Source organism: Centroberyx gerrardi, chromosome 12 (assembly GCF_048128805.1).
Source record: "Centroberyx gerrardi isolate f3 chromosome 12, fCenGer3.hap1.cur.20231027, whole genome shotgun sequence".
Taxonomy (NCBI): domain Eukaryota; kingdom Metazoa; phylum Chordata; class Actinopteri; order Beryciformes; family Berycidae; genus Centroberyx; species Centroberyx gerrardi.
Window position 1 is genome coordinate 13,315,572 of NC_136008.1, and position 25,332 is coordinate 13,340,903.

General features: G+C 44.3%; 3 protein-coding genes across 3 annotated transcripts in view; 2 read left to right on the forward strand and 1 right to left on the reverse strand.

The window, feature by feature from the left end:
• The window catches only part of itga10 (integrin, alpha 10), a 25,337-nt gene extending 11,152 nt beyond the window's left edge, over positions 1–14,185 (forward strand). The window contains exons 8-30 of the mRNA XM_071895724.2: positions 3,051–3,201; positions 6,198–6,363; positions 7,694–7,767; positions 8,394–8,538; positions 8,712–8,860; positions 9,089–9,232; positions 9,450–9,656; positions 9,785–9,915; positions 10,218–10,384; positions 10,599–10,741; positions 10,900–11,010; positions 11,133–11,218; positions 11,311–11,452; positions 11,653–11,745; positions 11,862–11,938; positions 12,102–12,191; positions 12,328–12,412; positions 12,584–12,697; positions 12,775–12,882; positions 12,993–13,106; positions 13,565–13,660; positions 13,763–13,876; positions 13,980–14,185. Of these exons, the coding sequence (XP_071751825.1) occupies positions 3,051–3,201; positions 6,198–6,363; positions 7,694–7,767; positions 8,394–8,538; positions 8,712–8,860; positions 9,089–9,232; positions 9,450–9,656; positions 9,785–9,915; positions 10,218–10,384; positions 10,599–10,741; positions 10,900–11,010; positions 11,133–11,218; positions 11,311–11,452; positions 11,653–11,745; positions 11,862–11,938; positions 12,102–12,191; positions 12,328–12,412; positions 12,584–12,697; positions 12,775–12,882; positions 12,993–13,106; positions 13,565–13,660; positions 13,763–13,876; positions 13,980–14,033 (2,761 nt within the window). The 3' untranslated portion in view covers positions 14,034–14,185. The remainder of the gene's footprint in view (positions 1–3,050; positions 3,202–6,197; positions 6,364–7,693; positions 7,768–8,393; positions 8,539–8,711; positions 8,861–9,088; positions 9,233–9,449; positions 9,657–9,784; positions 9,916–10,217; positions 10,385–10,598; positions 10,742–10,899; positions 11,011–11,132; positions 11,219–11,310; positions 11,453–11,652; positions 11,746–11,861; positions 11,939–12,101; positions 12,192–12,327; positions 12,413–12,583; positions 12,698–12,774; positions 12,883–12,992; positions 13,107–13,564; positions 13,661–13,762; positions 13,877–13,979) is intronic.
• A 309-nt stretch (positions 14,186–14,494) lies between these two features.
• On the reverse strand, positions 14,495–19,344 carry polr3c (polymerase (RNA) III (DNA directed) polypeptide C). The gene is made up of 13 exons (XM_071895725.2): positions 19,245–19,344; positions 18,664–18,810; positions 17,884–18,148; positions 17,453–17,760; positions 17,147–17,251; positions 16,158–16,331; positions 16,017–16,068; positions 15,832–15,892; positions 15,574–15,724; positions 15,362–15,463; positions 15,197–15,246; positions 14,889–15,038; positions 14,495–14,760 (listed from the first exon to the last, which is right to left on the reverse strand). The coding sequence occupies exons 2-13, from the start codon at positions 18,808–18,810 to the stop codon at positions 14,676–14,678; spliced, it is 1,650 nt and encodes a 549-aa protein (XP_071751826.2). The 5' UTR covers positions 19,245–19,344; the 3' UTR covers positions 14,495–14,675.
• Positions 19,345–19,397: 53 nt separating this feature from the next.
• rnf115a (ring finger protein 115a) lies at positions 19,398–25,296 on the forward strand. The gene is given in 10 exon segments (XM_071895726.2): positions 19,398–19,433; positions 19,435–19,551; positions 20,918–20,976; positions 21,269–21,323; positions 21,638–21,927; positions 22,112–22,180; positions 22,313–22,385; positions 22,476–22,569; positions 23,578–23,693; positions 24,219–25,296. Coding segments are annotated over 10 exon segments (1,029 nt in total). The 3' UTR covers positions 24,339–25,296.
• Positions 25,297–25,332: the final 36 nt, after the last annotated feature.

The following is a 25,332-nucleotide window of genomic DNA, read 5'->3' on the forward strand; positions in this document are numbered from 1 at the left end:
TACTTCCACCTGGAGAAAGTAAAGCTTTGTACCATTTCTCATCTAAGTTTGGGTGTTTTTCCACGCCGACTGAGAGGATGATGACTAAATCTGACGAAAAACAACTTGGGAATGGGGTGGGATTTCTGGATAATTCAGCTTTAGTCTGATATAAAGACAGGGTGGTATCAGAATGAATAGCTTATGTTTTGATTTACACACACACACATACACACACACAGATGAACAGATAGCAGAGCTGGTGTGGGGCAGGAGAGTGACGGGGTAGAATAACAGTGGAGTTAGCTGAGCTGGGCTGCCGGAGCAGAAAGAGACTAGCTGGCTGCTGGCTCAGCACAGCTGCAGGTGTGGCACGGCCTTACACCGCCTGGTCAGCCAAGTGGTTCTCCTACAGCTGTATAAATACACACACACACACACACACACACACACACACACACGTACAGTACGCACATACACATGAACACCTCTATGCATATACGCACACACACACACACACATTGGCTCACATATGCACACTCAAACGAATGCACGCACAGTCATGTTTGTATTACTATACTTGTAAGGACCTTCGTTGACTACATTAATTCCCTAACCCCTAACCCTAACCTTAACCCGCTCCTCCACATGCCTGACCTTAACCTTTACCCTCACCTAAACCTAATTCAAGCTCTAACCCTAAAATACCCCCTAAAAGAACGGAGGACGGGCAAAATGTCCTCACTTTGCAGGATTTTCCCTCATCTTTATATCCTTTTGAGGACATTTGGCCCTCATAAGATAAGATAAGATAAGATAAGATAAGGTAAGGTAAGGTAAGGTAAGGTAAGGTACGATAAGATAAAATTGCTCTTTAGTGATCCCCTAGGGGAAATTCAAGTGTCACAGCAGCAATCGGCAGAACAATGCCAAGGCAGTACAGGAAAGGTAATAAGGTGATAAAAATACAAAAAAATAGTACAGGAAAGATAATAAGGTAATATAAATAAATATAAAACTATGAAACTATGAAGATAAAAATATAAAACTATGAAATCTAAGGATAGAAATGCAAGAACACAATGTACACAGCAAGAACTTTTATGTTTCCTCACCATGTACTGCACACACAGGTATGGAGAATAAAATAGCGGATACGTTTACACACACTTTCTCACACACATCGTTTATACCTGCACAGTTGTACATGTGCTTTAGGGAACCTGAGTGTTGACACAGTGACAGTAATGGACTGTAGAGCGTTCAGTCAGAGTGCAGAGTGATGTATGAACTTCAAACAGTCTACTACAATTGGATTAGCCACTGATTTTACATTACTCCACCCGTCTGAGACACTCTCACTCACTGCACACTCACACACACACACACACACACACTCACTAACACACACACACACGCCACTGCGCTGTGTCATTACCACACTGCTGTGACTCTATAAAACGGGCTGTAAATACAACCAGGCCTCCCAATTAGCACCACTCACTTTCTCTCATCTTACATCTCTCCTCCCTCTTTCTCATCTCCTTTTTTTCTTTCATCTCTATTTTTCCGTCTCTCACTCCGCTTTCCTCTTCTCCCCTTTATTCTTCCCTCTCTCCTTTACCTGTTTTTGCCCTCCTTCTCCCATCATTCCTCCCTCTGTTCTCTCTTCTACTCCACCCTCCCCTCTTTTATCTCTCTTACCCACCAGTTTTATTCCACTGTATTTTGCACAGTCTCAAAACCACATCAGAACTGGATTTACACTCCTCATTTTTAATGTTGGGGGTTAACTCCAGTTTCTTTTATTGTTCTTTTACTGTTGCATTCCCATTTTCCCTGTTCGGTTACTTATCTCTTTCATCCATTTGTTTTAGCTGCTCCCTTTTCTCTTGCTATTATCTCGTTCTTGCCGGGCTTCTTGTTGGCCACCTGCATGCTGTCTGTCTCCTCTTGACTCCTCCTCTCTTCTGCTCATCTCTCTGCTCCTCTCTTCTCTTTTCCTCTCCTCTATTCTGTTTTCCTTTCTCTCCGCACCCCTCTCTTCTCCTCTGCACCCTATGTAATTTGCAGACTGCATAGGGGAAACGGTTGTTTTTAACTCTGAGTTTCTTGCGGCTGACCACAATGTTATATTTAGTCAAGGGCTGGAGTTAGGCCTGAAAATGACTGAGTTCACTAGAAGTGACTACACTCCCCAGTCCAGTGTGTGTGTGTGTGTGTGTGTGTGTGTGTGTGTGTGTGTGTGTGTGTGTGTGTGTGTGTGTGTGTGTCTGAGGCTTACCAACACTATTCAATGCTTAAAGCAGGTCCTGCTGAGAACAGGTTGCCCGCAGACAAACAGGGTGCGGCTAGGTCTGTTAGTGTGTGTGTGTGTGTGTGTGTGTGTGTGTGTTTGTCATTTAAGTTTCCTTCTCTGTGTCATGGCCAAACCGGATGAGAATGCACAGATGCGGTGGTTGTGTGCTATGACAAACGCACACAGCATGCAATGACCAATTTGACTCAACTCAACTGGCAGTTCATGTGTATGTATGTGCATCATGTATGACTAATAGTGGTGGAATTGTCCAGCTGTGATTTGGACCATTTTATTTCAGTGTGTTGATGGAGAGGAACTCACACCCAGTCGCTCTGTGTTTCAATAACTATTCATTTTCTCAGAGACGTTCTTCAAATTGTATATTATCATATGGAGGAAGTTTATTTTAGATGTTAGGAAACCAAGTGACTGTATACTCCCTGTAATCCTCCCTCTCCCTCTGGCCCTTTCACTCCTTTGACTTTGCTCTTTTCTTCCTTCGTTTTCATTCTCTTTCTCTCTCTTGCGCTCTCACACTCTCTTGCTCTCTCTGTCTCTCTCTCTCTCTCTATGTCTCTTTTCATCACATCTCTCTTTCAATTCAGTTCGACAGAAATTTTTAGCAACCTAGCAGCAGACTAGCGTGACAGAATTTGGACTTTGGTGACGTTATTCATCTCTGTCTCTCTCTCTCTCTCTCTCTCTCTCTATCTCTGTCTGTCTGTCTCTCTCTCTCTCTCTCTCTCTCTCTCTCTCTCTCTCTCTGTAGCACGGAGGCGTTCAGTGCTGAGCGAGGAGCGAGGGAGGGCGCCACCAAGGTGATGATCGTCGTGACGGACGGAGAGTCACATGACGGGGAGGAGCTACCAGAAGCTCTGGAGGAGTGTGAGAAGAGAAACATCACCAGATACGCCATCGCTGTGAGTACATCTCCACACACACACAGACACACACACACACACCTGAGTTTCCCCTACCACTGAATGGGTGGGTCGCCTTGCCACAAGGAGCTGCTAAACCACCGAAAGGAATTTCGTTAGCATGGGTTTCAGTGTCCCAGGATGGTCTAAATGCTGTTTCAGAGGCTTTTCTACCCTCACATGAATAAAACTCTGGCATTGACACACACACACACACACACATGCACACATGCACACAACTAACCTACTTAATCTGTGTGTAGGGCATCACTGACATTCCTTACACAATGTGAGAAAGGGGCATGATTACTATTTATCCCCCAGCACTCCCGCAACACTACCACTGCTCCCCCAAAATAGCATCAGCAAATTACCAAATGAGCCCCTTAGGTTTACTAAAATAACCGAGTGGGAACAGAAATTTGCAGCCCCACCCGACCCCCCTCTCAACACACACACAGACACAAACACACTGGTTGGTGCCATGGTTTTAGTGTCACTGGGGTGACACACTCCAGTGGCAGCGTTGGTTGCAGACCCCTCCCTTCCCCACAATAGAGGCTCAAGGACCTGAAGAGCCATTGGCTCCACTGGAACCACAATGAAGGTGAACATGAGCCAACATGGAGGAGGAGTGGAGAACTGCCTCTATAGAAATACATTAAGATGGTGAAGGGTCAGATAGTCAAAGCAGTAAATGGACTGGAAAGTTTCAGATGTTTACAAGTCCCGTTTGGTATGATTTGCACCGTTTGTGGTCACATTTTATTTGGAAAGTCCAATGCTGAGACACAACTTATTATCAAGTGACTATAATGTGTCACTAAAAAATCTACTGAGTTGGGGTGCCCCGGTGGTTCAACCGGTAGAGCGCATACCATTAAGACAAAGTCCTTCCTGCAGCAGTATGGGTTCAAACTGTTCACAAGTTTTCAAATGACATTTTGACTGTAGAACTAGGGATCGCCAATGTCTGGGTTAGAGTTAATGTTGGGGTTAGAAATAGTGTCAGGTCATGGTTAGGGTTACATACAGTAGTCTGTAGAGATGCAGCAAATAGACTCTTTGTTGAACATCTACTTTTTGTCACCTGATAGTTGAGTATCAGCATTGGACTGCCCAAATAAAGTGTTACCTGGTTTGCATTTACATTGGTGTTGATCATTTGGTTGTTTTACTCTTGGTCCACATATTGTAGGATTGGTAGTGACTTGCGAGGGTGTGTCCCACTGACACTGAGCTGCGACCCCCCTCTGAAACAACAGGCGCTCCTGTTGGATCAAGCTGGAATCCCATCAAACTTCTCTCCTGTGTCTTCCTTAATTTGTCTCTCAGCCTTCATACTGTCTCAGTAAAGGGAAACATATGTAAAGTGAACTGCACTCTGTCCTTAAAAAACTGTCAAGAAGGTATATTGTCTAAATCCTGAGGAACTGATGCTGTAGAAAGTAGATCAAGATTAAGGTTTGTGAACCGTGACTCATGTTAAAACGTGTTTTTATGGTCATATCACTGTATGATTGCTTTAATAACTACTTTAGCTATTTGACATGTGCACAACATAATGCTAGGTCAACAACAGTATAATTGGAGAGAAGGACACAGATAGCCAGAGACAGAAAGGGAAGGTACGGGCAGAGGAGAGATTATATATACAGGCTTGAATGGAGGAAGAAACAAACAAAAATGGATAAAGAAAACAGAGAGAGAATGAGGTCAGGTTTTGTGGTCGCGTGTTTGCCCAAAGAGTCACAGCGATGACAGGTAACTACTACTGTAACAGCAGCCATGTTTGGATGTTGTTCTCTGTCCTGCTGCCTGTAGTGTGTGTGTAGCGAAAATGGCTCACAAGGGAGGGCAGAGCAAGTGAGCGTTCAAAAACAACAGCCCGAGCTGCATGGTCGCCACAGACTGTGTTTTATACATCAGTCTGGGTCAGAGGTCTAGCTGCTGTGGATAGGGGCCAGGGGTGTGTGTTTTGTGGGGGAGCAGTTTATGTATGTATGTGTGCACCAATGTATATTCATGTGTCCAATGGTATGTTAATTTCTTAACAGGACTTCTCCCCTCTCTTGTTTCTCTCTCCTTCCCTATCCCTCTCTCTTTCTCCCGTGTAAAACTGTGCAAAAGCCCGCGGCAGCTGGCAGCCCGAGTGGAATTTCTCAGCCTCTATACGTTCTCCATGTACATATTTATACGTGGACTCCCTTCATATTACACGTTACACCCCTCTTCATCCCTCCACCTCCTCCTCCCTCCCTCCGTCCCCTGCCCTTTGAAAACAGAGGATTTCCTTAGTTTGCTTGGCAGTCAGAGTCACAGGGGGAGATTCTTGGGTTTTGGTTTTCTCTTATGGAATTTTCTCATTTGTACTTCAGGCGTTAAGCCATAGGCCGCTCCAGCCACAGTATATCTTCTGCATCAGTCAAATCTCAACCTCTCAGCTAGGTCTGCGCTCCTCATTTACAAATCTCTGGTGGCTACGATTTCCCCCTTTCTTGTGTTTTCCAGTCAGTGCGTTGCCTGTAGGTATTACTTAATTACTACTAAATTGTACAGTCGAACATGATGTGAATAGAGGTTGTTAAAATGCGGTAGCAAAGCGATAAAGTTAATTTATTTTCATGTTAGTCCTTTAAATTCTGTTGATGCATGTTACTTGTGTGCTCCCTTGCTTCTACTCCTGTCTACTCCACTACATGTGGGTGGTGCTGGCCCTCTCCTCCCTTCTCCCAGACTGCAGACACTGTGATATCTCTCTTTCTCCCTTTACTGTCCCTCCAGAACATGGAGAAGCACTTGGTCTGATACATGCCAAACTATCTGTTTATGCTCTCTGTCTTCCTTTCTTTCTTTATCCCTCTTCTCTGCATCCAACTTAATCCATCAATGCCTTTTTATTGACCTTGTGTTATCTGCTTATTCATTTACCATATTCCCTCTTTTTCATCACTCTCTCTCTCTCTCTCCTCCCACCTTCCCTCGCTGTGTTCCAGGTGCTGGGTCATTACATCCGCCGGCAGCAGGACCCAGAGACATTCATTAGTGAGATCAAGTACATCGCCACTGACCCTGACGACAAATACTTTTTCAATGTGACCGATGAGGCCGCGCTCAACGACATTGTGGACGCCCTGGGAGACCGGATCTTCACTCTGGAAGGTGTGGGATGGAGGGATGGAGGGATGGAGGGTGGAGATGGATGGAAGTGTGCGTGTATAAAATGTATAAGTGTAGCAAAAGTTACAAAACACTAAAATTGTAAAAATACACATATTTACTATATATATATTGTAGATGTATTTACAGTCGAACAGCAGTAGAATAACAGTTTTCTATCATAAAACATCCATAAACTGTGTTAAAAATCCCTACAAAAAATGAAACATATTCTGAAAATACCTTCAAATTACATAATCTAAATGATGACTTCATGAGATTGCCTCATTAATCCACAAATTCTCCCTGTTAAAATACAGATTTATTGACGTCAAACACAAGATTTACAAGATTATCCAATCTATTTACAGCAGATTCACAGTAATTAAAAGGGGATTATCCAACATATCCACTCCCATTTCACATTAATGGGGTTTTGGATGTACAAAAACAAGAAAGTCTATTTTTTTAGTCTACTTCTGTTCATAATATATATGTATATATATATATATATATATATATACATATATATACTGTATATGTGAATATGTATATACACACACACATATATATATATATATATATATATATATATATATATATACTTTTCTGCTGTTTTGCTGTCATTTTATAGGATTTTCCAATCCATTCACTGTAGATTCCCATTGTCATATGAATTTTAAGATACAATACCTATAATATACTGTAAAAAAAAAAGACCTTTTACTGCTTACTTTCATGAGTAATTCATTTTATGTTTACAGTGTTACATCAGTTTGCACAATTAATCAACCAATAAACAGGGAGAGAACATGAGGATACAAGGATGGGAGGTAAATATTGAGGAAGAAGAGGGTAGAGGAATGATGATCCAAGAATGTGAGACAGAAGATGGATGGAGCACGGGAGGGAGGGAGGAAGGGGAGACTTGAAGAAGATGAAAAGGTAGAGGCGGGGTAGGGTTTATGGGAAACAATATTCTTACTCCTGCAGAATAAAACAAGAGCAAGGGAGGGATTGATGCCATCTTCAATCCTGGAGGGAGAGAGAGAGGAAGGGATGGATGTCACCCTCTTTGAAGAGAAGGAGGGAGGGTACAGCTATCACAATAGTTACGGGAACAAGGGAGGAAGGCCAGTGAAAAATTATGTCATCCTTCAATGTGTAGGGAAACGTGGGAGGAAGGGAAAGGATGAAGGGTGAGGCATGTCTGCCACCTGGGGTCTTCAGGGAGAATGAGGGTGCTGAACAGTGAAAGGAAGGAAGGGAGGAGATGTATAAAGAAACATGTGAGGATGGAGATTACGGACGCTCTGTCTCTGTCCCCCGACAGGCACGCTGGGCTACAACGAGAGCTCCTTCCACATGGAGATGTCCCAGATCGGCTTCTCCACACACACTCTGGATGTGAGTCCGACCTGTAGTGTCTGCGTCTATGTGTGAAGCATGCATGGATATCATGCACCTCTTGACTTGACAGTCTTACACAGGAGTTATTTATTACACAGGACTTAATGCTCGACACCCCTATAGACACTTGAGACACCTTTAATAGTTTTATGCTTTTATCTTCATGGTTTTATGGGTTTATATTTATTATGTTTCTTGTACTATCTTCCCTGTACTATTTTTATTACCTTTCCTGTACTGCCTTGGCATTGTTCTGCCAATTGCTGCTGTGACACCCGTATTTCCCCTAGGAAATCAATAAAGTGCAATCTTATCTTATCTTATCTTATCTTATCTTATGTATTTTCATAATGGCAACTTTTAGCTATGTACAACATTTCGATCCTAGGTCTTTTTCAGGTATCTGGTGTGATGCCTGATGAAGACCTGTACAATAGTTGAATAATAGTTGAATAAATATGGGAGCACTGGAAGCAGAGTGCAGCATTTTCCTTTTTTAATCCATTTCAAACTGCTACACTCCAGCATCTGCTAAAAAAAAAACATATTGGGATGTATGTATGTCTCTCTTCTCCTTAACTTTTACCTAATGTGCCTCATGCCTGCCCTCCTGCTTTCTTCAGGATGGGATTCTGTTTGGGATGGTGGGCGCTTATGACTGGGATGGCGGAGTGTTGAAGGAAGGGACCAAAGGACGCATCATGCCATCCAGAGAGGCTTTTGAGGCTGAGTTCCCCCTGGAGCTCAAAAACCACGCTGCTTATCTAGGTACCCAGATATCACACCACTGCACACCATGCTTAACTCTTTATTGAAGGCCACAGATTGTTCTGTATTTTGCTGTATAAAGGAATGTCTACAGTTCAAACTACAGAGTTTCTGGTGGTGTGTATTTATGTTTGTGTGTGTGTGTGTGTGTGTGTGTGTGTGTGTGTGTGCAGGTTACACAGTGTCATCTGTGATAGTTGGTGACTGGAGGACGCTATATGTAGCTGGGGCTCCCAGGTTCAAACACAAAGGCAAAGTCATCCTGTTTGAACTCAGTAATGATGGGGATGTCAACATTGCACAGGCCCTCAATGGAGAACAGGTAAAGCTCTCTCTTGGTGTGTCGCTCTTCATTCCCTTCAGTCACTTTTTTTTTTCAGCAGAAAACAGCATGGTGCGAAAACTGTGACAGCTTGTTTTTGTCAAAAGAGATTAAAGCAAGTACACCACCTACTGGCAGTGAACTGAAACAACATCTCTCTGTTCTACCCTCCTCCTCTCTCTCTCTCTCTCTCTCTCTCTCTCTCTCTCTCTCTCTCTCTCTCTGTAGATTGGGTCATACTATGGCAGTGAGGTGTGTGGGCTGGATATAGACAAGGACGGCATCACCGATGTCCTTCTGGTTGCAGCTCCCATGTACCTGGGCTCAGGAAACAAGGAGGCTGGTAGAGTCTACATCTACACCCTCAATGGGGTAAGACAGACCACAACAGAGGCACCTCTCAATCTCATCTATATGGAACATTATAGTATGATTTAAGAAAATTATCATATTCTTGTTTAGTTTCCAAAACCGTTGGCTCACCTGACTCCCAATAAAATCTCCTTTTTTACCCTCCCACACTGTATCCTGTGTTACCTCCAACTCATCCACTTCCTTCTTCCCCCCCCTCCTCTTTCTCTTCTCCCAGGAGGAGGTGTTTGTATCTAATGGCACTCTGAAGGCAGAGGATAAGTCCCAGGATGCCAGGTTTGGCTATGCGCTGGCGGCCGCTCCAGACCTCAACCACGACGGCTACACCGACCTCCTGGTGGGAGCCCCGCTGGAGGATGAACACAGGGGGGCCATCTATGTCTATCACGGCGATGGGATTTACCTCATCCACAACTATAAACAGGTATTTGACATTAGGCCTACAGGATCAAACTAGAACTACAGGATCATTGGTGCATTTCAGAATTCAATCCAACTGATTCTGTTTCTATCTCCCTGTCTGTCTCTCTCACCTTCTCTCGGTCTATGCAGCGGATCCCAGGGTCATCAATTTCGCCGTCCCTGCAGTATTTTGGCCGCAGTGTGAGCGCTCGGTTGGACTTGGATGGAGATAAGCTGATAGACCTGGCAGTGGGAGCGCAGGGCAGCGCTGTAATGCTCAGGTGGGTAGAGGCAGGGGAGGGAAGGGAGGTCATTCTTAGTATAGATTTTATAGCCGCTACCATCAGGGGAAATTAGAGCAAACGAAGCGGGATAACACAACTTATTAAATGCATCACCCTTGTTAATTATAGCTAGCTATAGTTTCCATATTTAATTGAAAATAAGAAAGATCTATCACCAATTTATCAATCACATTTTGTGGTCTTTAGATAACCCACTTGTTAGATTTTTATTTGTGCACAATGTGAAGTATCTAAAAATTAAATCTCACTTTTTCATTAACTGTCCCCTCTGTCCCCAGCTCTCGAAGCATAGTCCAGATCAATGTGAGTCTGTCCTTCCAGCCGCACTCCATCAACGTCATCCAGAAGACCTGCCAGAGGGGCGGCAGGGAGTCCGCCTGTCTCAATGCCACCGCCTGCTTCTTGGCTGTCTCCCGCTCCCCAGGACCACAGAGCAATAGCTTCGGTATAACAGTTTATTCTGTGGTAAAACCCCCTCACACTACCTTGTTAGGCTTACTGGCTTACTGTCTCTGATCACAAGAACTGTAATTGTTCTAAAAAGGCCAGCCACTAAAAGTATTGTCAAAGTGGACAGATGGCATTACAGTAATAGAAAGGTTGGACCAGACATTTTCGCACTCTCACCCCCCTGTCCCAATTACCCACTCTCTCCTCAGAGCTATGGGTGGCAGCCATGTTGGATGACAGGAAGTTGTCAGCCCGGGCCCTGTTTGATGACAGCTCCCACAGACAGACCCAGCTGGCAGTCAGAGTTCAAACAGGACAGACTCTCTGCTACAATCTGCCCTTCCACGTCTATGTGAGTGTTCGTACACACACCAACCGCACATAGGTAGAGGCAGACATTCAAACACTTCACATACATGAAACACACATGCTCACCTCCATCGGAACACACATGCATCAGCACAGGGTGACACACGTGACCTGATTTCATTTTGTCTCTGTCTTTGATAGGACACGGCAGACTACATCCGTCCAATCAGCTTCTCGCTGCGTTTTAAGATCAACGACACAGAGAGCGGTCCAGTGTTGGACGAGGGCTGGCCAACCACCGTCAAGAAATCTGTGAGTGGCATCGCCTGTTTTAGCTGTGACTGACTATTAATAGCTTTGCCATTACATCACATCTCTGTTCGTCTGTGTTTTCACCACCAAACTTACTGTCCTTCCCTCTCGTACCTCTCCAGATCGCCTTCTTCAAGGACTGTGGTGAGGATGATGTGTGCACGACAGACCTGGTGCTGCAGGCTCAAATGGACATCTCTGGGACAAGGTACAGAGATATTCCTCCTCCTCGCATCCTGCCTCGTGTCCTGTCTCGTGTCTCCCCTGTGGTGAGGTTTTGACACTTTGTGCTCTCCACAGACAGAAGCCCTATGTGATCCGCAGTCCTCGTAGGCGTCTGGCGGTGGAGGTGCAGCTGGAGAATAGACTGGAGAATGCCTACAACACCAGCCTGACGCTGCACTATTCACGCAACCTACACTTCTCCAGCCTCAGCATTAGGGTACACTCATATACTGCACACACAGTACATTATATCATACACCCTGCCGCCCCAGGCTTCATGCACCAACATAGCCCACCACACACACTTGTGCTTGTACAAATATTAATATTCACAAAGACATAAACACACAGCTACACACATAAACAACCTAATATATCATTTATCTATTTCTCCCTCTCTCCTTTTTTTAAATATAGGAGGACGCCCACTTTAAGATCGAGTGTACAGCTCTTGGTTCCAACAGCCACTCCTGTAATGTCAGCTACCCAGTGTTTCGCTCCCAGTCAAAGGTATGTCCGTGCCGAGGAAATAGCGCCGTCACTGACTCGACTCAGCCCACTCATACTTCACCTCCTCTGGATTAAACCGGAGACAGCTCAGCAGGCTCTTCTCTCTTTGTACGCAGGTCAACTTCATGCTGGAGTTTGAGTTCAGCTGCACATCGCTGCACAGTCGAGTCCAGATGAAGCTCAATGCTGCCAGGTAGCTCACACACAACAGCGTAATGCAGCATACTCAGCACACCTCATGCACATATATACAGATGCTTTTAATTCATCCATTTTATTTTTACAAGGAGTGATTGAAAGTGTAGCGTCCTCTGTGAATGCACCTTGGTTTATGTGACCATCTGGCTCTCTTTTAGTGACAGTGTGGAGAGAGAGGCTACTTTGGGAGACAACAGTGTTCAACTGCAGAGTTTTGTTCAGTATGAACCAGACCTGTTTGTTAGTAGGTACGTGTATACAGTATATGAATAATTCAGTTAATCAGATGTTTTTAGTTCCTCTTGGAGATACTCATTCTGTGTGTGTGTTTGAATGTGGAGCTTTTTTGCTGCTGTCAAAGTCTGACTCTGTTTTTCTGTGCAGTGACTCTAATTTGAACCGCTATGAGGTCCACCCCACCAGGACGATGTCAGAGGGAATTGGGCCTGAGTTCTACACACACTTCAGGGTAAAGCTTGGACTCCCATACTGACTGAATACACTTTATTTGGAGCTACAACACATGGCTTAGGGTCCTGTGAGACTAATATCAAGTTATAAATGACTGATTACTATAAAAACAAGACATAACATAACTATGATGAGGCAAAAATAGAGCAATATTTGTCTGTGTTTATAGCTGCAGAATCTGGGCTGTTACTCTGTGAGTAATCTGGAGCTGAGGCTGCATCTTCCCTCAGTGGCTTCAGGAGACCGAGTCTTCATGAATGTCACCGAGGTCTTCTCATACAACGTGAGTAGTCCTTCCGTGCGTGTATTTGCTTATTATCTGTTTTAGATCATGTATGATGTTTTTAAATTGTCCCATAGGCCACAGGGGTGAACTGCAGCGTGCTGAGTGACCTGGCCCAGCTGAAGGGCAGACAGAGAGACGTGCGGCCGCTCCACCCTGAAGACATGATGCAGAACGACATATTGGTGAGGCCCCGGCATTACAGCAGCTACTGAAGAACGTGCAGCATCTGAGCATGCCTGTTAATCTCCAATGCATTGTGTGTTTCTGTGTGTGTGTTTATGTACACGTCTAGAATTGCAGCAGGTCATGGTGTATAGAGGTGGTGTGTGAAGTCCAGCAGCTTCTGAGAGGGCAGGCTGCGCTCATTCGCGTCAGCCGCAGAGTCCACGACGAATTCTTCAGAAAAGTGAGATACACACCGGTGCACAGACCCTCATTTCAGATTAAACACATGGGAGTCCACCCTATGATACAACATTGATCATAAGGCTGGGCAATATGGCTGAAATCAATATCACAATAATCTTAAGGATTTATTTCCATATCGATATATATCACAATATGGCTCACGTATGCAAAATCACATGTTAAATAATCATATTAATGTTCATCCTATTGAATCAAATGGTAATGCTAGGTGTTATGCCAAACAAAACTGAAATTTAACCCAATAATATTCCTTAAAATGTTTCATACCTCATTTTGTCATGATAACAAGCAATACAAATTGCTTGTTATCATCAATTCAGACAGAAAAATTGTGTGTCACGATATCATTAAATCACCATATCATGACGATATGATTCCAATCGATAATACTGAATTATCGCCCTAATTGGTCATCACCTCTGTGTCTCTCTTTAGGCCAAGTACAAGTCAGTGAGAATAATAGGCGCCTATGGCCTCGCGGCTCAGGAGACAAACCTCATCACTCTGGGTACAGGCACTGTCTGGAGGGAGGTAAGACTACAGCGGGATTATGAGCGGCAGAATGGGAGTGAACATTTATTTTGTCACTTCTCTATTCCCTTGCTTCATCTCCCTTTTCTCCCCATTGATTAGACTGTACTGGAGGTGCTGAAGGGACGAGCTATTCCCATCTCACTCTGGATTCTGATTGGTAGCATCATTGGAGGTTTGCTGCTACTGGCACTCATCATCTTCATACTATGGAAGGTATTCTTATCTTACAGTTAACTTGAAATTTCAGAATGTGTTATGGATAAAATATCTATTTTTTTGCTGCGCTCACTCATCCCTCCATCTCACCTTTCGTCAGCTGGGATTCTTCACGCGCAAACAAAGAGGGGAGGATGAGAACCACGAGGACTGAACCCAACTTTTGCTGCCATGACAACAGTCATTTAGCTGCCATGAAGACTACCAGAGAAGCTGAGTCCACCTGTCAGCAGGCAACCCCCTGTGGCACAGACACAGAGGTAGTGCTGGGATGGGACTCCAGGCTTTGACACAACAGGGACCTCCAGGACCAAAGAGAACATTACGAGGGTCCAATAGAAATGCACTACCCACTATCTTTAGGGTCGGGAGCACTTATGTAAATAATCTTTTTCTATTTGTAAGGAAAACCAAAGTGTATGAAACCACAATTCTTCTATTTAATATACAGGCATCTTCACGGTTTTACATTTCAACCAATCACTTTGTCCTATGTCTGTCCTACAGTTTTGTGTTTGTCTTTTGATGAAATTAAAACAATTGAACACAAGTATTCTTGTTTTTAATTTATTCATTTGCTGATTCATGTAATAAAACCAAGCAAAATATAATCAATTCAAATATTTTATTCCACTCCTAAATAAAGCTTTCCAAGCTACAGTGCTTCTATCTCACATGCATATAAACTATAAAACAGTCGTACTTCACGTCAGCATTCATAAACACAAAAAGTAACAGGATAATCTTCATGAGTGCTATTGGTGTGAGTTGTAATGCTCGCACATCTGACTGACTCTCAGCGTGCGACTGCAGCGGTGGAGTTGACGTAGGATTCTAGTAGGAAGATGGTTTCATCTACCTGGTTCTCTGCAGAGTCTAACCTGGAGGGACAAAGGCACAGATACAGAGGGAGCTAGTGAGAATGAGAACACCACCTGACCCATGAGGTGACTAGATATTGTGGTTTGACTGTAGAAAATGGAGTAGTAATGTTGTGTTGAGTTCCTACTTGTTGATATGATGCCGTAAGGACTCCAGCTGCTGCCTTTCAGGAGCGGTGATCATCTCCTCCACCTCCGTCAGCTGTTCAGGCTCTGCCCCGCTGGCCTGCAGAGATGCCAGGATGGCCTCGATTCGCTGGGATTTCTCCAGCAGACGCCTGTTAGTCAAACATAAAGCCAATCAATCTATTCGTCGGTGACACGGTCGCCCAGTGAGCCGGGACGATGTTGCAAGTAGACCATGTGAGATCATCTGGCTCGCAGGGGTAGTGACATAGGAAATGTAGGGACATACAGCTACTGGTGATGCACTCACTTGCTCTCTTTGGTCTCAAACAGGCGTCTCTCTATGAGGTTGGCCACTGTCTGCACAGGAAAAATGTACAGAGGCGTGACATCAATCAAGGCACAAACCAGCATTAAAGACATTATTCCACTTGCAGTCCTCATCCATCCAGAGCTTTAAGACTCACTATTTTACCTTGTAGCAGTTCTGAAGCAGCATTCTGGCAGTAGGGAGCTGGTTGACGGTGTAAAGATAGAAGGTACGGGAGGGAGCGTGGTCAGGAGTCTTGGGGATTTCCTGAAGAGCACAAAATCATGGCTGTTAAGAGAGAATGAGTAGGTAGTGTAAAGATTAAATGCAAAGAGAAGAAGTGGGAAACTGGCATCTCCATGTGTCCTGGGACGTACCTGCAGCTGAACCAGGTTCTCTGAAAGCAGGGTGTAGAGCATATCTTTAGCCTCCTTGGCTGGGATCATGGCAAAATCCTCCACCTGCTTCTGCTCCAGATGACGTTTCCTTAGCAACAGACGGAAGATGCGTGCAGACCGGGAGCCAAATCTGACGATGGATTAAATGAAAAGGTGAATAAATAAATCATAGGACACTGATCATATGACAAACACATGTACACACACACACACACACACACACACACATATACGTACCTCTCCTGTACTACAGACTCGAGCGTTGCCCTTGCCAGATTGGCCAAAGCTCTGTGTAAGTCTGAGAGATGAGTCAAGGAAAGCAGCCTTGTCTTGTATTTCATGAATTACATAGTAAAACCACAGCGTGCAGACATCTGACAACATGTTATGGTGTTCAGAGATTTCCAAGATAAAAAGGATACTGACAACGTACATCCCTCCTCCGCTGTCACCCGACTTCCCCACAAACTCCATCTGAGAAATGGAGAGGACAGAAAGAGATGAAGAAAAATTCCTGGTGGAAGGAAATTAAGAACAGAAAATGATCATTGCGAAGGTCGTACCGGGTCGTCCACCAGCAGTGTGAGGTACTGGTCTAAGATGGGTCGGCTGATGCTGTAGTTGGGTGGGAGGGACCTGAAGATCTCATTGGCTGAGAGGGCCTGTGTGCAGGTGGCAGAGGGCGGGGTCGTCACTTCGCTCATCCTCAGCATAGTCCTCACTATCTCACTGCTAGTCTGCATTGAAAAGAGGAATGGGTTTAGAGAGATAACAATCATAAAACAAACTTATTTGATGAATTGGTCACAGTATACACATCTGACAGAAGTGTAAGATTAAGTGTATGGGTAAAGCTTTCCAGGTTTTATGCTGCATTAATATAATTTTGTTTCCAAGTTAGTAAACAAATTGAACTACATAGCCTAAATTTAATATTGCTTTGGACAGACTTATTTATTTTCATGGACATGTGGTCTACAGTTTATACATTAGAGGCATCTTAATGAGGCTACCTAAATAGGCCCACTTGGTCCAACAATTCAATATAACGACCTACATATATTGTACATCTACGCAAAATCCTATGCATTAAAAGCCTTTGTTGAATTATGATACCTGCAGCAGGCTCAACAGTAGGTTCTGGTAATAACTGCAATGCTATATAATTTTCAGGTTTTTACACAATTGACTGCAGTCTAGTTAGTCCAACTAGTGATCATCATTCAATTGATGCACTGTGCGAGCCATGTCAAAGAATCAATACTTCTTCATCTCCCAAGGCCCCTTTTAATTTCTGGTTTAGTTTAAGCATGATGAGCATGTCTGGCAAGTTTGGGTTAGACAGAAAAAATTAACACATAGGTTTGGATCTACATGTTGCTATTGCAGCAGATTTGACAGCGTTGTCATTGTAAAACCAAGCTTTCCTCAATAAAAAACAACTCACTATTCCTCAAGCTCAACTTCCCCAATCTAAATTCTTGTTGTTGGTGGCGAGCCAAATTTTCAATAGTCGTTAATGAATATTTCAGCCTCTTTTTATAAACCTCACCTGGTCGAGTTTGTTGGCCACAGCACTGATGATGGTCTGGTCTCTGAAGTGGAGGTGGAACCTCTCGAAGTTCACCTGCCAGTAGATCCCCTCATCACCATGTGTCTGAGCGAGAGAGATAGAAATAGAGATAGAGAGAGACAGAGAGCGAGAGAGAGAAAGAGAGAGACAAATGTATTCCTTTAGAATGGTTAGACATAACAAGTGAAGGGAGCGATAACTGAGCAGGATAAGAAAAGAGTTTTAAAAAAGACAGCAAATGTAAAAATCAGTGAAAACTGTAACTGAGCTGGTCAAAACACTCACCTCTGTATCCAGCTTGGCCTTCTTCGCATTTCTTTGGTCCTCTCCATCCTCACTGGAGCAGCGGCGTTTCCCCCGCCCTATGAGTGTGACATGCGGGACCTTGTAGCAGTCGGTGAAGCTCTCTGGCGTGGGCGGGGGTGGGGCGGCGTTAGCAGGGGCAGCAGGGGTGGAGGAGGTACCAGGGGCAGCTGGAGCAGTGCTGTCTACCGGTGCTGCCTCTGCCACTGGAGGACAGCGCTGCAGAAAATGGGTCTCCACCAGGTTGGAGAACGCAGAGGACACTTCGCTGTACTCCATGCTGCGACCCTCTGGACGAACAGAGAGAAGACAAAGGGGAAATTGCTGTCATGAAAACAGTCTTGCAGTCCATTGTTTAATTTCACACTTAACCCACTCACTTCATCCTGTTTAAACCCTTTCTTGATACTGACCCTCCATACTGTGTGTGAGGCGGTCGGCGACTGTCTTCACAGTGCTGCTCATGGTCATGTGACCTCTCTGTAGTAATTCTTCTATGATCAGTTCCCCTGTGTCACCGTAGAGGGTTTTGGCTGTGTAGATGTAGCGGGGGTAGCGCAGAATCCGTAGAATCCGCTCACAACTGGTCCGATACTCCACTGGGCTGCCTGGTCCTTTGCGGCCCAAGCTGAACACACAGGCTCCATGCTGCATGAGCACACACAGAGACTTCTTCGCCTGGACAGAGGCAGACGAGGGAGGAGGAGAGGTCTTAGCTGCTTGACCACATCACAGACAGGTTGGGTTGACTACAAGGGATGGGACGACTAGGGATGCTTATCTCACGGTACATTTTGATACGCAATATGGGGTTCACGATTTGATACAACCACAATGTGATGTAATAAATAAAAGTTCAAGGACAACAAAGTCTGACTGCAGAATTATGTTTATTTCTGAGCCCCAAATCTTTCTAGCAATGGCACTGGCTTGCTAGAATGTAAACAACAATTTAAAAATGTTATTACAAACTACAAATAATATAATTTAGATGGAGAGCATGTGAAATTGTGATGGGCAAGCCATTTCATTTGTGATTATAGAGCAGAATAAAATATAGCTAATATCACAATACATTTTTCTGCCCCACGATAAGTATTGTCCCATTTTTGTACTATACACTAAAGAGTGTGTGTGTGTGCCATAAAAGCAGTAACAGCAAAGCAGTAGTAAGAATAGGACTCCAACAGTACCAGGTCCAGTGGGGTGCCAGTCTCATGAATGATGGTCCGTAGATTCTGCGCCCCACTTCTGAGCAAGTGTGTTCCCACCTTCTCCACCACATCTCCAAAGTGTTCCTGCAGCAGGAGGCCACACAAACGCACCTCCTGGGCGGTCATCTGTAGGGGGAACACAGAGAAACACACATACAGATATATACAGTATATACAGACCATTACTCCTCATCCTGCTGCCAACATTAAGTGACAGTATAACTAAATACACAGACAAGTTCAGGCACAGACAGATACACAAACGAACTCAGGCAAACACACACACACACACACACACACACACACACACACACACACACACACACACACACACACACAGACCAATAACAGTGACCATTAACAGTTTACCATTAACAGTACACCAATAAGTATGTACAGCTTTTCCAAAATACACTGCCAGGAAGCTAAAGTAATTTCTACTTCGTCATATTTAGGTAACCAGACAGTTACGTTAGATAACACTTCTCACGCAAACGATCAGGTTTTACAACTTAATATTTATGTTATCCGATACGTTCACTATTACTATTTTCACAAACCTTTCCGAAACACCTGGCTTACGTTCTGGTCAGAGGCGACCCTTGTTTTTAAGCATCCCACAGATGTAAAACTAAACACATGTGGCTCTTTGACAACACAATAACAACTTCCGCCCTTTGCTTCAATTCGCCCCCAAATAACTGTCGCGGTGCATGCTGGGCTGGAGGCGGATGGCTGTGTTCAGTTTGCTGGAGGACCGACGTCAGTGTTTGTGCTAGTCTGGGGAAGATGGCGGAGGCTGCGGCTGTACCCCCGCATCGGTTTTTCTGTCACTGTTGTAAGGGAGAAGTGAGCCCCAAGCTCCCGGTAAGGCAAATGTGTTGTCGTCCTCGATTCATCATACCTCCTGCTTTCATTGCATGCGGTTGACAAGTGAACCCTAGTCTGAAATACCATTTGTTTCGCTTGCTATAGCTAAACGCTAGCTAGCCAGTTAGCTATGGCCCTTGGATCGGCGGTCCAGCGAGCTGGCGTTTGTTGTTGTAACTTACTGAATCAACTCGCAACCCTCGCTAATATATTTGTCAAAAAAATTCCCAGAAGCAAATGCCGGAAAGTTTTGCTCAGCTTGCATGTTTAGGGCAGTTTTGTCAGAGTACAACGCTTCAAGAAATGCTTTTGACAGCCAGCTCAGGGATGTTGTGTTTTGAAGAACAACACGAACACAGCTGAGAGAAGCTCTGTGTTGGCTTGTCGATTAACGTTATATCCAATGTTAACTTTAAGTAGCGTTATGCCGTGTTGGTTTTCATTCCTTGTTTCAGATAAAATCACACTGTTGGAACGACGTTTGGGGAAATTTGGGAACATACCACATCATCTCGGTTTTAGTTTCATTTTTAAAGCCAAAAGTCAGAGTAACATGATGTCCAAGCGTTGACATGACCCTTGTCTTGACAAATGTTGGCTAACCCTAGGTTATGTTATACATTGTATTTGCTTGATTGCGTAGTTAATAATATACTGTGGACAGTTAGCCAGGTTTACAATCTCTTTTTGTGTCCTCTGTGTTTGTCAGTCAATGTGTGTACCATATGTCCTCTCGACCACATAAGTTACAGCCAAACTGAATCCTTTTAGGTTATGGTCGACTGTAATCCCAGATACTTGCAGCCTGCCATCGAAGCTAAATTTGCCTTCTTGTCTCAGGCACACTCAGTCCTGAGGCATGTCTTCACTGTGCCCGCTGACTGCAACACCCCAGTTTATCACCCCACTATTATATCACAAGGAGCAATATCGCACTCATGTTCCCATTTATACAACGGACCACCCCTTTATGACCAAATGACACACAACTCTGTCTGGAAAGTGTTTTTGTTTACAACAAGGGGGACAACTCATCTTTCAGCTGTAAGGACCGACAGTAGTGCTTCCTCATTTTATCGGCAGCTGTCTCTGAAACTCTCCACACCATACCTGTGGCTGGCAGACCTGCTCTACTTCCTGAGTCACATTCATAAAACACGGGCCGCCATACAGACTTGGTGACATACAGTGATATACTCGCAAATACCGATGCTGATTGCTGACACTGTATTTGTATGTCGGTCAAGCCAGTCAGCATAATGTCCTTACAGTGTCTGTGTGATTCACAGCCACTGTAGTAGAAGATGCAGCCTAGTATATGTAACCACCTACGCGTCTAATCAAATGCCCTGACTCTTCCTAGGAATACATCTGTCCAAGATGTGATTCGGGGTTCATAGAGGAAGTAACAGAAGATTCCAGGTAAGAGTCTCTGTTTGGATATCTACCTTACAGCTCCAGACAACATGTTATGTCATGGCCTGTTAGTGTTGGGCTGGAACAAAATCAGGCACATGGATTGTTAAAGCTTGCCTCATGCCTATTTACGAGGACCTGGGTAGTACGCCCCTCTGTACTGGCACTAGAGGCACTTTTAGGCCAACTCTTCATGCAGTTTTGTTCCAGGTTAACCCTAACCCTCAATATGTGCACAGGGTTCAGTGGATGTTGCTAATGATGTGTCTTTTGTCCCCTTGTGCGCTGTTTCCCTCAGTCTCCTAGAGGGTGGTGCAAACGGGATAGATGACACAGCCACACAGTTTGCAGAGGTACGAGTTGTGCTGAGAGATTTTGGGGAGTAGAGGGTGCGGGCAAGGAGGATTGATTGCAGTTGTTTTCTGTGTTTTGGTTAACTCAGTCTTTCTCTTTCCCTGCCCCTCCACTCACCTTTCCTTTGACCTATGCCCTTCTTTTCCTCATTGCATGCTTGCTTTCTCCCATCTTCTGTCCTTGGCTTTCATTTTTACTCTATCATTGCATCACTTGATTTCCTGTCCATGCTCCCACTTTCTCCATTTGAATATCCCTCCCTCTTCGAACCTCTACTTGTGCCCTCACCTATTCTCTCCCTTCATCCCACTAGCTATGGCACCTGCTGTTCGTGGAGCGGCCGTTTACAACAGACGGCGACAGCCCCGACTCAGAACCACGGGTCCCAGGAGGGGGAGGGGGCTTGGGAGGTCTCAGCGGGCTGGGGGGGCTGGGAGGGGGACCAATTGGGGGGTCAGTCCCAGCAGGCCTAGGAGGGCCAATGGGTGGTCCACTAGGAGCTGGGGAACACTGGGGGCCAGGACGTCCCCCTCGCCTGCACAGCCAGAGGAGATACCGGTCCAGAGGCAGCAGCAGGCCAGACCGCTCGCCTGCTGTGGAAGGGTGAGTCACTGGCTGGTTCAACCTCAACCCCACACACTTGTCTGTCAGTCTTCCTTACCATCCACTTCACTCTCTTAGCCTGCCTTGCATAATCCCACTTATAATCACTGTAGTGCTAATTATGCACCTTCCAGTCTTTCTTTTTGGTGATGGCATTATTTGATGCCTGTATGTTCTCTCTCAGGATCGTACAACAGTTTCTTGCTGGTCTATTTGCCAACTCTGGAGTCCCTGGCTCACCTCCCCTCTCATGGTAAGATGACATGGTGTCACAATTGTTGAATCAAATCAGCTATTGTGAAATATGGTGGAGCATGGTGAATTTTATGAAAACCATGGCTTGTGCATATTTGTTATCAACGTTTGGTGTCTGTGTGTCTTTCAGGACAGGGATGCTGCACTCTAACCCAGGGGATTATGCCTGGGGGCAGGGAGGGTTAGATGCCGTTATAACACAGGTAAACCAAACTTAATATAAGCAATATAAGAAGTCACCTTTTAATTTCTCTTCAGTTTATAAATGTGTGTTTGTGTGTGTGTATGTGTAGTTATTAGGTCAGTTTGAGAACACGGGGCCTCCTCCAGCAGAGAAAGAGAAGATCTCTTCTCTCCCCACTGTCAACATCTCTCAGGAACAAGCAGGTCAGTCACTCTTCTTCTCTTTCCCTTTGTCTCACTGTGTCTTCACAATGTTACCCTCACCGTGCCCCCTAACATCAAATTACAATATTGCTTGAGGACATGGCTGGAGCTGTCAGTCTGATCCTCTGAATACGATGACTGTATTTAGCCGAGTAGATAAGTACACACCTGTTGGCTATATGATGGCCATTCAGCTGATTCAGTGCTTACTATACTGGGAGAGGATGTGCATCAAGTATAGGCCTCCTCAGTACAATCTGTAATGATTTGCTAATCTGGCATTATGTAAATACGTGTTTATTTAAAACTCTGCGTGGCAGTTGGGTATAGCATGGACAGGTACTTGTATTTCTAGGCTGTTGCTGTATGCCAAGTGAAGCCTTTGGTATTTTGCACAAAAAATCAGTTTGGGATGAAATGCCCATTTTCTTCTGAGAAGATCAACCGTTTGTACCATAAACTCCTTTTTAGATTACAGTTTTTTTATTTGCTGGTCATCCACCTCCCCTGTCTTTCTCCCCACCCTTGTTTTGGCTCTGCTCTTATGTTATGTTATGTTATGTTATGTCTCTTATATTGCCCTATTTTACCTCCCAACTATATCTATGCATTTAGCTATGCTGCATGGCTTTTGCAGGGCTGTTGACTCATTGGGATAAATGAAGATCTGTGTCCCTCCCTCTGCCTCTTTCTGGCCTAGGCCGACATATCTGTTGTTTCGGTGTCTTTTGTCATTAGGAAGGCGATGCTTATTACCCTCAAGTCATCTCAATGCTCCCCTCTGGAATTTTGTAATGCAAACACAGATGAGGCTATAATGACCTTGTTGATGTCTTCTCAAGAAATGCAATTGTGCAGTAACTTGCAATCCAAGACATTCTCAAGTCATTACCAAGTAACTTAGTGATTATTACCACTAGAGATATCGATGTAGCCAGGGTTTTGATACCAGGTAAACCATTTAAATGATCTGAATCACATTTCTGTCTCTTGTCCTGTCCCCTGTAGACTGCAGTATGGAATGTCCGGTGTGCAAAGAGGACTTTGCAGTGGGAGAGCCTGTCAGACAGCTACCCTGTAACCACTTCTTTCATTCAGACTGTATAGTACCATGGCTGGAAATGGTGAGAATCACGGTGAAGAAAGCAGAACTTTGCAGACCAAGAGTCAAGGGATAGACCCTTGATGATAGCTTGTGCTATTTATGAGATCTTCATGTTATTCTTTAGTGTTGGGGTATTCTAAGGCCTAAAGAAAACTTGAATGCATGCTTTGGTTCACTGGTAATCACCACAGAAACATCAGGCTAAATTTAGCTACCACTACTGCTAAATGAATGGCCGTCAGTAAAACCCCACAATGACTCATAATTCCTGTTCAAATCAGCTTAAATCAACAATACATTGTTTAATGCTAAATCAGGATGATTTTACCCTAAATTTGAAAATGCCACATTTGCCCCAATCTGCCAATCATTTGAGTCACCAGATAGCTAGATGGCAATCGAGGCCAAAGAACAATCTGAGTACCACAAAAAACAGGATTTGTACTATAATGAGGAAGCAACTTGTCTACCACTAGCCAGACACTTGAGAAAACTGCCCAAAGCTAATGTTTTCTACACGTTGTCTTGTTCTCTCTCCATGCAGCATGACACATGTCCAGTGTGTAGGAAGGGTTTGAATGGAGAAGACAGCAGCAGCCAGCCCCCACCAGAGTCCCCCTCCCTCTCCACGGACCCTCGCACACAGGAGAGATGGTCCTTCTGAGACGCCCACCTGTCATCCCTCAGTTCCCCTCGCCTACATTCAGCAACACACACAGAGAAGACATAACACTTCTCTCTCTCCTCTGTTCATCTCTATTGCAGTCATAGTCATCTCAGTCTGATTTTTTTTATTATTTTCTATTTTAATGACTTTCTCCCGAACCATGTATACAGCTGTCATACACAAGTCCATTGAGGTCTGTTTGATCTCCTTTGCCTAATCACAACCAAACAGCCCAGATTGATCATCAGGCCCATGTCGTCTTACCTTCCACTTCTCACACCGACCCCCTTTTTCCATCCTTCTGAAAATGCACTGCTGTAATACACTGTTGTGGGGAAACGCCAGACTATATTTCATACACCTTGCCCTCTTTACTCAGCCCACGATCAGCTGAAACCTGCAACTGAGCCCTCTAAGGCATATGGTTCACATCGGACCAAGTACGTGTCGCTTTCACTCTTGCCGTTTAGTGTCCTTCAATAAATGAATGAAACAGAGTATTTTCTAGGAAGGATGCAGAATGGCTGCTGTGTAATGGCCACAAACGGGAGCTGTGACGTTAAATGAAAGCTAAGGATTCCTTACACCTGTCTGGACCCTGTTACATCTGAAAGGATAAGCTTTGTGCCCAGCAAGGCTATAGGAAAGGGGCAAGGCCTCACTATGGAACTCGGCCTGTTATCTCCCTAATGCTTTAGATTTCGACTTCCTCCTTCTGGTGTATATATTATAAACAGATGGCATCCCTCTGTCATTTTATCCCTCTGTTTATGACTGTCTTTTGTTTCACATTTTTATCACTTTTTTTGATGTAAATAATTTTAGTCCAACAACTTATGGTTTGAAAAGAAAAAAAAAACATTGAGAATGGAGAAGCAAATGTGAAATACCTGGTTATCAAAATATGTATATTATATATATGAAAAAATGTGTATGATGTATTAATAAATTGGAAAAAAAACCTACCATAATGGCTATACTCTGAATTGTT